Here is a 13,954-nt window from a genome sequence, read left to right as displayed (position 1 = left end):
ATAGTGGAGAAAAATGGTGGCGCTCATCCAGGGATTGTTATGCAGCTCCACTTACTATTCAGTGGACAAGGTGGAAAGGAGGAGGGGGAACTCTCAGACAGTTCAGTTCAGGAGCTGGGCTCCTGTGAGCTCCTGCTGAATCCGAGGCCTGAAGGTATGCTTTCTGAACATCAACGAGCATTTCTTTTTTTGCATCCTATTAGAAATGTCTCCTCCCCCAAACAGTTTTGTAGGGAGGACAGCTGGGCATCTTACCTTGCCTTGGCCTTTCATTAGAACAACGTTGGAGATGACTGAGGCCTGCAGGCCACATGAAGCCTGTAACAGCTGGGCTGTGCTTAGCGACCGCGAAGACTTGGAAAAAGGCTGCATCAGAAACAAACAAACAGGAAGATTAAGCTGGCTAACACAGGGCACTGGAATGGGGGAATTGTCTCCAGGATCCACAATCTAGCCATCAGTGACTGCTGAAGCTTATCAATCAGCTGCTTGGTTTGACAAAACTACCGACATGTTCTTGACATTTCTCAAGCAATGTTGTATGTGCCTCCAAGTTTCAGCCAGCTTATAGCAACCCCTCATGCAGTTGATTTGCATTTCCTGCTTTTGCTAAGCCACTCAGTGGTCTCTCATCCAAGTACTAAGTACTAAGTACTTAGTACCAAGTACCAAGTACTAAGCCAAGTACCAAGTACCAAGTACTAAGCCAACCCTGCTTAGCTTCTGAGATATGACAAAGTTGAACTAGCCTGGGTCATTTAGGTCAAGGTCCAGACTATGTCACTTAGCAATTAAAGTCATTCTTACAACTGTAGGGGCTACAGTGACCACCAGCAGGTTCAGTTCCTGGCATTTCCACGTAACTGAGCTGGGAGTGACAGTTTCCCTAAAAAACATTTCCCAGCTTTTCAGTCTTTGACATATACTACTTTTTAAAAAGTTAACATTAAGTATACTCTTTTGCAATTTTGTAGAAAAGAGTAAGAATTAACTGCTGCAGAGGATCTTGGCATTTGCTTCTGCATGTTCTTTCCAGAATGGCCAAGGACCTGATTACCTTAGGGACCGTCTCTCCCCACACGTTCCCCAAAGAGCACTTAGATCTGGATCCCAAAACCTACTAGTGATCCCTGGCCCTGGGCCGAAGGAGGCAAGACTAAAATCTACCAGAGAGAGGGCCTTCTCAGTAGCAGCCCCCTACTGGTAGAACCAGCTGCCGGAGGACGTGAGGGCCTTGCGGGACCTCGCCCAGTTCCGCAAGGCCTGTAAAACCACATTCTTCCGGTTAGCCTTCAACTGATCTAGAGTTACTGTCATAGTGGGAGAAAATGTAAGAATACTGAAGCCATCGGAAGCAAAACAACTACATATGATATCAGCACCAGATTGTTTTAACGATTGTTTTAATGATTGAATTTTAAATTGTCGTATTAATGTTATGCAATTTTTAAATCGATTGTTTTCATTTGTTGTTGTGAGCTGCCTTGAGCCTGCTCCAGCGGAGAGGGGGGATATAAATAAAATAAAATGCAAAGAAGTGGCACCAGAGCAGTTACTTTCATGCTGCGTGCCTTTTCTGAGTAGCTTTTTCAGAGAATGGGTCATTCTGCTGAGCCTTTGTATTGGGAGTGACTGAGCGACTCTGGCACTTCCTGCAAAGACACAGCAGAATCACGCAGAGGTAACAGGACTCTCGGGTGGATGCTCTGGGCTCACTAGTTTTGACAGGCTTCTCCCCGCCCCCAGCCAGCTGGCCGGCGGGGGAAGCCCTGCCCCCACAGTCATCCTGTAGTTTTAGAGCTCCTGCAGGTTTAGAAACCTGCAAACAGTTTTTAAAATGTGTGCCTTTAAGGCTGAGCAGGAAGTAGGAAACAGCAAAGGCTTCGTGGGAAAGGATCAGTAACAGTTTCCTCAGAGAACGGCCCCTCCCTTTCTTTGCTTTCGTTTTCAGAGAGAGTAAAGTTCTGCAGGAACCAGACCCAGTAAGTATTTGTGTATGAGAGAGAGGGAGGCGGCAGGGGATTCCCTGGTTTGGAGGCCCTCCTCCCGCTTTAGAAAGTGTGAGGGGGGGAGAGAAATGTCTACTGGGCACTCTATTATTCCTTATGGAGAATGATTCCCATAGGGAATAATGGGGAATTGATCAGCGGGTATTGGGGACTCTGGGGGGGCTATTTTTTGAGGTAGAGGCACCAAATTTTTAGTATAGCATCTAGTGCCTCTCCCCAAAATACTCCCCAAGTTTCAAAATGATTGGACCAGGGGGTCCAATTCTATGAGCCCCAAAATATGGTGCCGCTATCCTTCATTATTTCCTATGGAAGAAAGGCATTTGAAAAGGTGTGCTGCCCCTTTAAATGTGATGGCCAGAACTCCCTTGGAGTTCAATTATGCTTGTCACACCCTTGTTCCTGGCTCCACCCCCCAATGTCTCCTGGCTCCACCCCCAATGTCTCCTGGCTTCGCCCCCAAAGTCCCCAGATAGTTCTTGGACTTGGCAACCCTATGGCTCACAGATCTCATTCATGATTTAGCTGTTTCTTGCAACCCACTCGTTTGGGGTCTCTCTCTCCCAAGGAACTCTGCTGCTGTTCCTGAGCTATTCAGATCCCTTTATTGGATTCTGTACAAGGCAGCTTCCTAAGTTCAGCAGAGGTGGATAAGAATATTTGGCCACAAAACCAGCTGTGTCTCTGGTCCATTACCAAGACTGGTAAATGTAACCCTGCCTGGATGTGCCATCTGATGGACTTCCTCTGATGCTTACGGGGGCTCTTCCTGCAGAACAGTCCAGCTGCTGAGAGAGCGACTTTCTGTTGGTGTAAAGAGAATGAGCCTGTCTGTATCGGGACGCTGTCTTCTTTGAGATGGGATTGTCCATTTCCCCTATCCAGTATGGACTCACGCCTGTTAAAGACACAAGGTATGGAACTGTAGTTTTGCATTATATTCACCAGCAGATGAAAGAGAAACCAAGAAATACTACATTTGCAAGCATCTGAATTCTCTTATTCCAAATCTCTCTCTCTGGGGTATTTTTTTGTATTTGTGTATGTGTACATGTGAGTGTGTGTGCCTGCACCTGGAAGTAATGGCAACCTCTTGGTGACCAACCCCTACCGGGGGCCTGGAGGATATTCAGAGAGGTGACTGAATAAAGCCTGCTCGCATCTCCTGACTTCTGGTATTTCAAGGAGATCTCCCATCCAAGTACTTTCCAGAGTTCCCAGAGATAAGCCTCATCTGTTCCATGGAGATCACAATCTTGACCTTCCTTATGTGGTTGTTGTAAAAAGTACTAATACATGGGAAGTTCCTTCAGTATTTAGAAACACTGATCTATATATTTAATAACCACGTATCTGTCTTTCCCTTCCCAAGCAGGTCAAAGAATCTGTACAATGGGGACAGCCAGGGCTAAGGTGCAGGTTTCTACAAGGCCAGGAGAATCACCAAGTTTGCTGAAAAATACACAAAGTTTAAACAAAAGTGTGTTAATCCTCCTCCATTCTCCTGAAAAGACATCTGGGTGATGTTTTGGGTTGGTGCAAGCACCTGATGCTGCATAGGTGCCCAAACAAGATGCAGTGGTGGGGGACACAGGACTTGAGTGGCAAGAATGCAGGTGATGCATGGGCAGGGAAGGAAAGTCTGGAGAGGAGGGGAAAGTGGAATCAGCAGCACTGGAGGGGGAGAAAGGAAGTGGAGTAGGAGGAACAAAGCGGAACTGAAGGTCTGGAGGGAAAGGCAGAGGAAGTACAGGCAATCAGAAGCAAGAGGGAAAAGGGAGAACAAGAAAGCAGAGACAGACCACATGGAGATAAGACTGGGATTTCCTTTCCCTGTGTGTCCTTGTATGTCCCCACTTGGGGGGGGGGGTGTCTAGTACATATTTTGTGAGAAACACAGAAACAACCTTCACTGGGAAACTTACTGGCTGAATTGCTGCGGGTTCTTTGGCATTTGGCTTTTGTCTGTAGAATGGAGCCATTCTGCTTGTCCAGGTTGGCAGGCTGTTCTTTGCAAGAACAAACGGAGGATTCCTGGCAGGGAAGGCAGAGGTTTTGGGGCAACCCCCATTAGAGCTTCAAGGCACCTGGTAAGCTTTCTCTGTGCTTTTGTATACACAGTGGGGCCCTCTAGTGGCTTGGCATGGAACACAGATAACACCCTCAGAATGAAATGAAAGGGATGCATGTCCTCTCCTTTGGCTATGCCCATGAAAGGGATTATTAACGCCTTTGCTCTGAGAATTGAGCAGCTACACTTCAAGAAGGGCTGATGAGTGCTAACTTTTTCACTCAAAGCACTCACAGCAATCAAGAATTGGTGCAAAAGGGCCACCTATGAAAGCGCAGACAGCAGCCAAACATTCCTGGTTCTACGGGCCGCCACAGGCAGGGCAGGAAGCAGCCAGGCACCCTTCCAGTATGGCTGGGAACCAGCTCAAACTGTGAAGCCCCTTCCCAAGAAACGTGTGTCTCTTCTGATCCCCAGAGGGTCACTGGGAGAAGAAGTGCTTTGGTGAACAGCAAGTAAATAAATAGCCATATCTACACTATCTACACATAATGAGATCTAGCTGCTTGAACTCTCATTTTTGATTGGTGCAATTTGGAGATCTGTTGTCAGGAAGACTGGCTAACAAATGGCAGCTTTTCTGCTAGATGCGGCACACTGGTTGAGTCAATCCATCGTAGTTCATCTCTCTCCTATCAAATACTAGGGAAAAGATGACAGTAATATAGAATTGCCACCCCATTTTCCCCCCAGCAGGCCGGAAAGGTTTTCTTTTGGCAGCTTTGCCTAACTGCCTCTTCCACAGTTGAAATTCTACAAAGAAAGCATTTTCTAGCATGGAGGTGCAACGTTCAGGAAAGCTACACCTCTTGAATCCCTGCCTGTTGTGCCATGGTTAAAGGAGCAGGGACCTTGCCAGGGCCTAAGTTTCCGTGTGCCTGTTGTCATGGGGCAGGAGGATCCATGTCAGGCTTACCTTGTTAGCTACAACTAAATTTACCAAGCCTTTTGCCGACTGGATGAGTGACTCAGCCTCTCTGCTGGAGAGTTCTTTCAGAGACCGCCCATTTACAGTTAGGAGTTCATCACCAAGGCTGAGACGGCCATCCCTGTAACAAAGGAACAAAAGTGCAACACATCTGAATCAGCCACAAGAAATGGCATCATTGGCACCGGATCCATTTCCCCACCGCCTCTTCCCACCCCACTTTGATAACATCCGAATTCTAGAAGGGTCTGAGCAAGTACCAGGCAGTGTGTCGAACTAGGACAGAGGAAACCTGGATTCAGATTGTTCTCCAGCTTAACACGGAGAAGGACAGGGGCAATGGAAGCTGCCCTGAACTCCTTGAAGTGTTATTGTTCGAATGTCATTGTTTGTGCTGAGCCTTGGGTAACAGAGAAACCCTGGAATGTAAATAAGCCAAAGGCTTCTTTCCCATTTGTGATTCTTTAAAAAACAGATGTACCTGCAGGCAGCTCCTCCGTCGACCACTTGGCTGACTGTGAACTCTTTCCCAAAAACAGAGCAATTGGGAGTCCTGGAGACTTGGATTCCCAGCCCCTCGTTCCCTGTGGCTATGCATAGCTTCCAGATGCAGCTGTCCTGGTTTGGAAGACAAGAAGAAGGTGTAGCTGAGGGAAGGAGCGATGCTTCTAGGACGGTTCGGAATGGAAGCTGGAGAGCATCAAAGCAGAAGTGCAAGCAGCAAGCAAACCTATCTGTGCCAATTAGAAATGATTTTCTGGTCCAGTGAGATACTTACAGGGCCATCCTAAACTACACACTATCCTAACTATCGATTCTCAGCCTTTTGGCCAAGACTGTGTGTGTGTAGCCAGCCTAAACAGAATTACACCCTTCTAAGCTAAACAGAGCCAGTTTGGTGGAGTGGTTAAGGGTGCGGACTCTTTATCTGGGAGAACTGGGTTTGATTCCCCACCCCTACATTTGCACCTGCTGGAATGGCCTTGGGTCAGCCATAGCTCTCGTAGGAGTTGTCCTTGAAAGGGCAACTGCTGTAAGAGCTCTCTCAGCCCCACCTACCTCACAGGGTGTCTGTTGTGGGGGGCGGGGAGGTAAAGGAGATTGTAAGCCACTCTGAGATCAATATCTTCTTCTTCGGTTCAGTGGGTTTAAAAAAGGTAAAGGTAGTCCCCTGTGCAAGCACCAGTCTGAGGTGATGTCACATCATGACATTTTCATGGCAGACTTTTTACAGGGTGGTTTGCCATTGCCTTCCCCAGTCATTTTACTGACCTCTGAAGGATGGAAGGCTGAGTCAGCCTTGAGAAGAAGAAGACTGCAGGTTTTTACCCTGCTATTCTCTCTGAATCAGAGACTCAGAGCAGCTACCTGAACCCAGCTTCTGCTGGGATCAAACTCAGGCAGAGAGCTCGGACTGCAGTACAGCAGCTTTGCCACTTGGGATGGCCCTGTAAAGATTCTGCAAGGTGGGAGACAGTAGCGGGCATCGCTCAGTCAGTGATCTTTGTTGGGAGAATTAGGAGTGTTCAAAAGTTCATCTCTGAAATGCTAGAGATCATAGTGGTGTTGATTTCTGTTGTTACGTTTGTGTTGAATTTGTGAATGGAAGCTGGAGAGCATCAAAGCAGAAGTGCAATATATCAGTGATATAACTGAGAAAGAGTTTGCAAAACCTCAGCAATGCTGTTCATAACAGGATGTTTTGGAGACCACTGATTCTTTGGGATGCCATAAATTGGAAGTGATTTGCACACGCACACATACACACATAAGTTGGAAGTAATTTGCAGTGCACGCTCACTCACTCACACACGCAACTGGCAAAGTGTATAAATTTATTCTATCCTGGGCAAGCCTAATTCCATGCAATCAGGCCAAATCAGATCTCTTTCTCTTAAAGATTTTGTTTGCTTCTCCGCTTGAAAAAGTAAACGCCTTGTTCCAGATGTTGTTTGCAAATGTGTAACAGTGAGTAAGAAGCATTCATTTTTCTTTGAATGGGACTCTTACAGTAGAAGAGTTCTTAAGATCTGCCTACATGCCTTCTGGGAGGACTTCTTAGAAAAATGACTTTGCGCTCATTCTAACAGGCCACATGAGGACGGAGTCTCTGATTTGTTTGAGCAATGAACGGCGTATGCAAAAATTAGGCCTGAGGTAGCATTGCCAACTCTGGCCTGGTAAATGCCTGGAAATTTTGAGGCAGTGCTTGCTGATGGTGGGAATTCTTTTTTTTGCGGGGGGGGGGGGGTGGAATTCATGTAGAATATAAGGCAGAAAAATAAGTGGTGGAGCTCATTAGCATAACAGAGAAATCCAGCCAGCCCAAGCAGGTCTCACTCACCTGGGGCTCTCCTGGGCAGCTCCCCCACACACACCAGTCAAAAGGCCAGGAAGCCACCAGCCACCCAAAATCACATAAGAAGTGGAGAAAGGGTGGTGCGGGCTTCTCCAGGGGTTAATGAGGGCTGCTGGGGGCGTGGCAAAGCTCCTGGTGGCTGGCTGGCTGCCCGCTCTCCTAATCCAGGGATTCTTATGCAGCTGCACCTACTATTCAATGGACAAGGTAGGTGGGGAGGAAGAGGGGGAACCCTCAGAAAGGTTCAGGAGCTGTGCTCCTGTTGCATCTGAGGCCTGATCTAAGGTATATCACAGGTGTCCACCCTCCAAAGCATCCATTTTCTCCAGGGGAACTGATCTCTGTCAGTTGGAGATCAATTGCTATTCTGAGAGAAGAAGAGCACATGGAAGTTGGGAGCCCTGTATGAATTTAAGCTTCTGGCTTAACCACAAATTGAAGAAAAAGTGGCCTTTGGGAAATGTCTTGCAGAGTTCCTTTTGTGGCACACATGAGGCTGTATGATGAAATGTGAAGGATGATTCTAAAGGCTCTTCAATTACCCAAATCCTTGTTTTGATTTTGTCTCTTTCTGTGCCCTTTTTGTTGTAGAGCACTCTGCCTCTTTAATTACAAAGCAGACTGTCCTATAGTGTCAGTAAAATAACATAGTGTTTCCTTTAACTTGAGGTAGTCTATTGTAATAAACTGTGTACAGTTTACTGTGGAATGTCTCATGGTGCTGAACTCTCTATCTCTCTCTCTCGGCTTGACTTCGTGAACGAAGATTTAAGAAGGGTGCAGTAGTCCACGTCTGCTGCAGGCTCGCTGGTGGCTGACAAGACCAATGCGGGACAGGCAGATCCGGCCACAGTGGCTGCAGGGAAAAGTCTGATTTGGGGTTGGTGCTGTAGCAGTGCGATTCTTCCTCAATCTCCTTTTGTCCTCAAGACCAGCTATGCGTGCGTTCTCAAAGGAAGAGACAGCCTGGTGGATGGTGTGCCTCCATGCTTTGCGATCTGAGGCTAGGTCAGACCACTGGTGATGGTTGATGCGACAGGTGCCAAGGGATTTCTTCAGGGAGTCCTTGTACCTCTTCTTTGGTGCCCCTCTATTTCGATGGCTGGTGGAAAGTTTGCCATACAGAGCAATCTTGGGAAGGCGGTGGTTTTCCATCCTAGAAATATGCCCTGCCCAGCGCAGCTGCGTCTTCAACAGCAGTGCCTCGATGCTTGTAACCTCTGCCCGCTTGAGGACTTCTGTGTTGGTCACAAAGTCACTCCAGTGGATGTTGAGGATGGTGCGAAGGCAGCGCTGATGAAAGCGCTCAAGGAGTCGCAGGTGATGATGGTATAAAACCCACGATTCGGAGCCGTAGATGAGGGTTGTCATCACAACCGCTTTGTAAACATTGATCTTTGTGCCTTTTTTCAAATGCTTGTTGCTCCACACTCTTTTGTGCAGTCGGCCAAATGCACGGTTTGCCTTTGCCAGCCTGTTGTCAATCTCCTTGTCGATCTTGGCATCTGAGGAGATGATGCACCCCAGGTAGCTGAACTGCTGGACTGTCTTCAGAACTGATTCACCCACAGTGATGCAGGGAGGGTGATAATCTTCCTGGGGTGCAGGCTGGTGGAGAACTTCTGTCTTCTTCAGACTAACTTCTAGGCCAAATAGCTTGGCAGGCTCTGCAAAGCAGGACGTCATATGCTGCAGAGCTGATACCAAGTGGGAGACGAGTGCAGCATCATCAGCAAACAGTAGCTCTCGGATAAGTTTTTCCATTGTCTTGGAGTGAGCCTTTAGTCGCCTCAGGTTGAACAGGCTGCCATCGGTGCGATAGCGGATGTAGACACCATCGTCATCATCTAGATCTACTGCGGCTCTTTGAAGCATCATGCTAAAGAAGATCGTAAAGAGAGTGTCACGAGCTGGGGCTGAGTCAGGCAAAGTCCAGGGGCGGTCCAGGGTCTGCAACTGGTGAGCAAGGTGGGTCCAAGGCGCCAAAACAGAATCGTAATCCAGGTATCACAGGTCAGAGGTTCCGAAGCCGAAGTCAGGGGGTCCAGAGGTCCAAGCCAAAGTCAGGAATCCAAAAGCCAAAGTCAAGAGCCGGAGTGGATGCTAGGATGTCAGGTATGTGACTAGTTGCTTCCACAAAGCCTCCTCCCAAAGCCCACAGCTATATAGCCCTCTGCTGCCTGTTGCTCATTTGGGCTAATTGCTGTCTCAGAGCAGCAGCCAGGATCCTGCCGAAACTTAAGCATCCTCACACTTAAAAGGGCCAGAATCCTTTCAACACTCAGGGCTCAGGGAGCGTCTTGCTTGTGAGCGTGCCGCCCTCCTCCGATCCCTGAGGTCCCGACGAAGGCGGTCACGCACACGAGCCACCCGAGAGGGCGAGGCAGGGGGGCTTGGATCTTCTTCAGCAGGAGGCAGGGGCACTGGTGCAGGTGGCAGGGGCACAGTTCCTTCTGCAGGCTCTGCAGGCTCGGCTTCTTCTGCAGGGTCCCCAGCACCCATGACAGAGAGTTGGCACGAGAACGCAGCCTTGCTTTACACCTGTGCCTATTGGGAAGGGCTCCGAGAGGTCGTTGCAGTGTCTGACTTCATGTAGCTGGATGATCATGCTGAGGAACTTTGGGGGACATCCTAAACGTTCCAAGATTTGCCACAGGCCTTTCCTGCTAACGGTATCGAAAGCTTTGGTAAGGTCGACAAAAGTCACATATAGACCCTTGTTCTGTTCCCTGCATTTCTCTTGGAGCTGCCTGAGAACAAATACCATGTCGGTGGTGCTCCTGTTAGCTCTGAAGCCGCACTGGCTCTCTGGGAGGAGTTCTTCTGCAATGGTGGGCACCAGTCTGTTCAGGAGTATTCTGGCAAGGATTTTGCCTGCGATGGAGAGCAGGGTTATCCCCCAGTAGTTGGAGCAGTCTGACTTTTCCCCTTTGTTCTTGTGTAGAGTGATGATGATTGCATCGCGAAAGTCCTGTGGTAGTTTGCCTTGTTCCCAGCAGGTGACAAGTACTTTGTGAAGTGTGCTATGTAGTACTGTGCCCCCATGCTTCCAGATCTCTGGTGGGATTCCATCAACTCCCGCTGCCTTGCCACTTTTCAGTTGCTTGATGGCTTTAACAGTCTCTTCTAGGGTGGGGATCTCATCCAACTCTGTTTTCACTGGTTGAAGTGGGGTGAGGTGGATTGCTGAATCTTGAACTACGCAGTTGGCACTGAAGAGAACCTGAAAATACTCCGACCACTGGTTCAGTATGGATGCCTTGTCTGTGAGGAGCACTTGGCCGTCTGCACTACGCAAGGGACTCTGAGCCTGATATGATGGGCCATATACTGCCTTCAGGGCTTCGTAGAACCCTCTTAAATCACCAGTGTCTGCACACAGCTGGGTTCTCTCTGCAAGCTTGGTCCACCACTCGTTCTGAATGTCTCGAAGCTTGCACTGGAGGTTGCTACATGCAGCGCGAAAGATTGCTTTTTTCCCGGGATAGGAGGGCTGAGCAAGATGTGCTTGGTAGGCAGATCTCTTTTTCACTAGTAATTCTTGGATCTCTTGATTGTTCTCGTCAAACCAGTCCTTGTTCTTCCTTGTGGAGAACCCGAGGACTTCTTCAGAGATCGACAGGATGGTAGTTTTTAGGTGTTCCCAGAGTGCTTCTGGAGAAGGGTCTGTGGGGCAACTGGGGTCCTCAATTCTTGACTGGAGTTTTGCCTGGAAGGCAGCTTTAACTTCGGCTGACTGAAGGCTGCCAACCTGAAGCTTCCTCCGAGGGATACCTCCTCTCCTGGGTGTGGGTTTAAAGTGAAGACGGAGATTGCAGCGTACAAGACGATGATCCGTATGACATTCCGCACTGGGCATTACTCGGGTGTGTAAGACATCTCGAAGGTCTCTCTGGAGCACCAGAATAGTCGATAAGGTGCCAGTGCTTGGACCGTGGGTGCATCCAGGTTGTCTTCAGGCTGTTCTTCTGCTGAAAGATAGTGTTGGTGATGGTGAGCTGGTGCTCCGTGCAGAATTCTAGCAGGAGGCGCCCATTATCATTGCAGTTGCCAATGCTGTGTTTGCCAAGTACTCCTTTCCAGGCTTCTGAGTCTTTACCTACTCTGGCATTGAAGTCGCCAAGGATGATCACCTTGTCCTCTGTAGGGGTCTTCCGTACGAGGTTGCGAAGATCAGCATAGAACTTGTTCTTTTCTGCAGGATCTGCTTGAAGGGTTGGGGCATACACACTGAAGAGTGTTGCATGTTGCTTGTTTTGAAGTGGGAGGCGCATGGACATGATGCGATCTGAGTGACCTGTTGGCAGGTTTTCAAGTTTGGAGGCAATGGAGTTCCTGACCATGAAGCCAACGCCAGAAAGGTGGCTCTCAGCCTTTGACTTACCCGACCAGTAGAGGGTATAGCCAGCACCATGTTCTTGAAGACTACCTTCCTCAGGGAAACGGACCTCACTGAGAGCTGCTATGTCAATATTCAACCTGAGAAGTTCGTGGGCAACTAGAGCAGAGCGTCGTTCAGGGCGACCACTGTCTACTGTGTCAAGCATGGTTCTGATGTTCCAACACGCAAGCTTTAGTCTTTGCACACTTTGTGAGGCAGGTGCATGCCTTTTCTTTGTTGTTATTTTTTGACCGCAAGTAAGGATGCCCGTTGACCGCAGCTAGCCAACTGGGGTGGGGAAGACGAGCTTTGTTTAGGCCACCTTTTCTAGGCCCCTCTCCGTGTGGAGCAAGTAGTGCTGTCCCTAGATAAGGCTGCTTGGTCGTTCAGGGTGCTGCCGAAAAATGCTTTCGTCTCCGGGTCAGCATCAGGCGACCAATACCCTGAACCGCCTACATGCAGGATCGGAACTGCGGCTTCCAGTAGCATCTTCCACCTGCCGTTTCGCCCCTTGCCCATCGCTGCAGGACTTGGTGTGTTGTGGTGTGTTGTGGGTTGTGGATGTGGATATGCCCTTCAGGCCTGCGCAGAGGAATTTTTAGGTGAAGCACAGTGTGCGCGGTACTGGCTCCACCCTTTCACCTTGGGGTCATCTGCCATGGCCCAGTAAGCTGGGACGCCGGCAGCGAGTCCTCCAGGTGGTAGGTGTTACATTAACGAGCTCTATCTGCCCGGGTTTGATGTTAGAGTTTTCCTTCTCTTGGCTGGTGAGATTGGTGAGCCCAGCCTGCGCATCCGGTTATACCGCCGGACATTCAGTCGCACCATGACGTGGCAAACTCTGTGAGAAACGGGGGGGACCAGCGGGAAGGTGTTGCCACTGATGCAGTAATGCAGGAGAGGCCATTGCAGTGACCATCTGCCAGGCATAGCCGGACAGTGACCACGCAGCGTTCACCACACCGGGAGAGGAGAGGCTATGTATTGCGCACACACTTTCCCTGGGGGGGCAGGATACCCAAGAGGGAGCCCACCCCTCCCCCTATTACATCATCTATTGCTTGTAAGGTCCACTGTTCTGTCCCTGATCTATTAGTACCCGGATTTTGCAGTTTCTAGTAAAGATGCTACACCCAGCTGTAATTGACTTACATGAGTGCTGCAACTTTGAGAGGTAGTTGCATTCCACAATATATTAGTTTTCCTAACACTGAATTATGTAAGTAAACTATATGTTTATGAGGTTATATCAATTGTGCAGTGTGGAAACATTGCTAGTATATACAGGTGCAAAACTTAGGACAGGGGTGGCCAACGGTAGCTCTCCAGATGTTTTTTGCCTGCAACTCCCATCAGCCCCAGCCATTGGCCATGCTGGCTGGGGCTGATGGGAGCTGTAGGCAAAAAACATCTGGAGAGCTACTGTTGGCCACCCCTGACTTAGGAGATTCATCAGCTCTTGAGAAGGAGTGATACTGGAAACAGGCATTGATACATATCAATTGCTAGTCAAGCTGAAGAAGTTTGTATAAAGAGCCTTCCATGGCAATTTATGAAATTTTGATGTTATTGACTGTTACTTTTTTGTGCAGCTTCATGAGGGCTCCTTATACCAGGGGTGGCCAACGGTAGCTCTCCAGATGTTTTTTGCCTACAACTCCCATCAGCCCCATTCATTGGCCATGCTGGCTGGGGCTGATGGGAGTTGTAGGCAAAAAACATCTGGAGAGCTACTGTTGGCCACCCGATTTATACAATCGCTGGTTTAAAATCCATACACTTTAATTACATAAACTAAAACAGTAACCCCACTAAAGTACTTCCACCAAAAATTTTCTGTTTACTAACCCCTCATTCCTATTAGTTAGACTAAACAACATTTATGTGATTGGTGGGAATGGGAAAAAACTGTCATCTAAGTTGCTCAGTTACCTAAGCTGAAAAAAAAAATCATGATGCAATTTCATTAAGACGTATAATGTCCAGATCAGGTGAAGTTATGGTATCGCTTTATTCTGCTCTGGTTAGACCTCACCTGGAGTATTGTGTTCAGTTTTGGGCACCACAATATAAGAAGGATATAGACAAGCTGGAATGGGTCCAGAGGAGGACAACAAAGATAGTGAGTGGTCTGGAGACCAAGTCCTATGAGGAAAGGTTGAAGGAGCTGGGCATGTTTAGCCTGGAGAGGAGGCTGCTGAGAGGT

General features: G+C 48.5%; 1 protein-coding gene across 1 annotated transcript in view; it reads right to left on the bottom strand.

The window, feature by feature from the left end:
* Positions 1 to 13,954, bottom strand: part of IL16 (interleukin 16) — an 84,221-nt gene that overhangs the window by 56,303 nt on the left and 13,964 nt on the right. Inside the window, exons 3-7 of the mRNA XM_060260158.1 lie at positions 5,490 to 5,626; positions 4,997 to 5,129; positions 3,935 to 4,043; positions 2,768 to 2,907; positions 256 to 366 (exon numbers count right to left, since the gene is read on the bottom strand). Of these exons, the coding sequence (XP_060116141.1) occupies positions 256 to 366; positions 2,768 to 2,907; positions 3,935 to 4,043; positions 4,997 to 5,129; positions 5,490 to 5,626 (630 nt within the window). The remainder of the gene's footprint in view (positions 1 to 255; positions 367 to 2,767; positions 2,908 to 3,934; positions 4,044 to 4,996; positions 5,130 to 5,489; positions 5,627 to 13,954) is intronic.

The sequence above is a fragment of the Heteronotia binoei genome, chromosome 19 (genome assembly GCF_032191835.1).
Source record: "Heteronotia binoei isolate CCM8104 ecotype False Entrance Well chromosome 19, APGP_CSIRO_Hbin_v1, whole genome shotgun sequence".
Lineage (NCBI taxonomy): Eukaryota > Metazoa > Chordata > Lepidosauria > Squamata > Gekkonidae > Heteronotia > Heteronotia binoei.
This window is presented reverse-complemented; position numbering and strand designations above follow the sequence as displayed.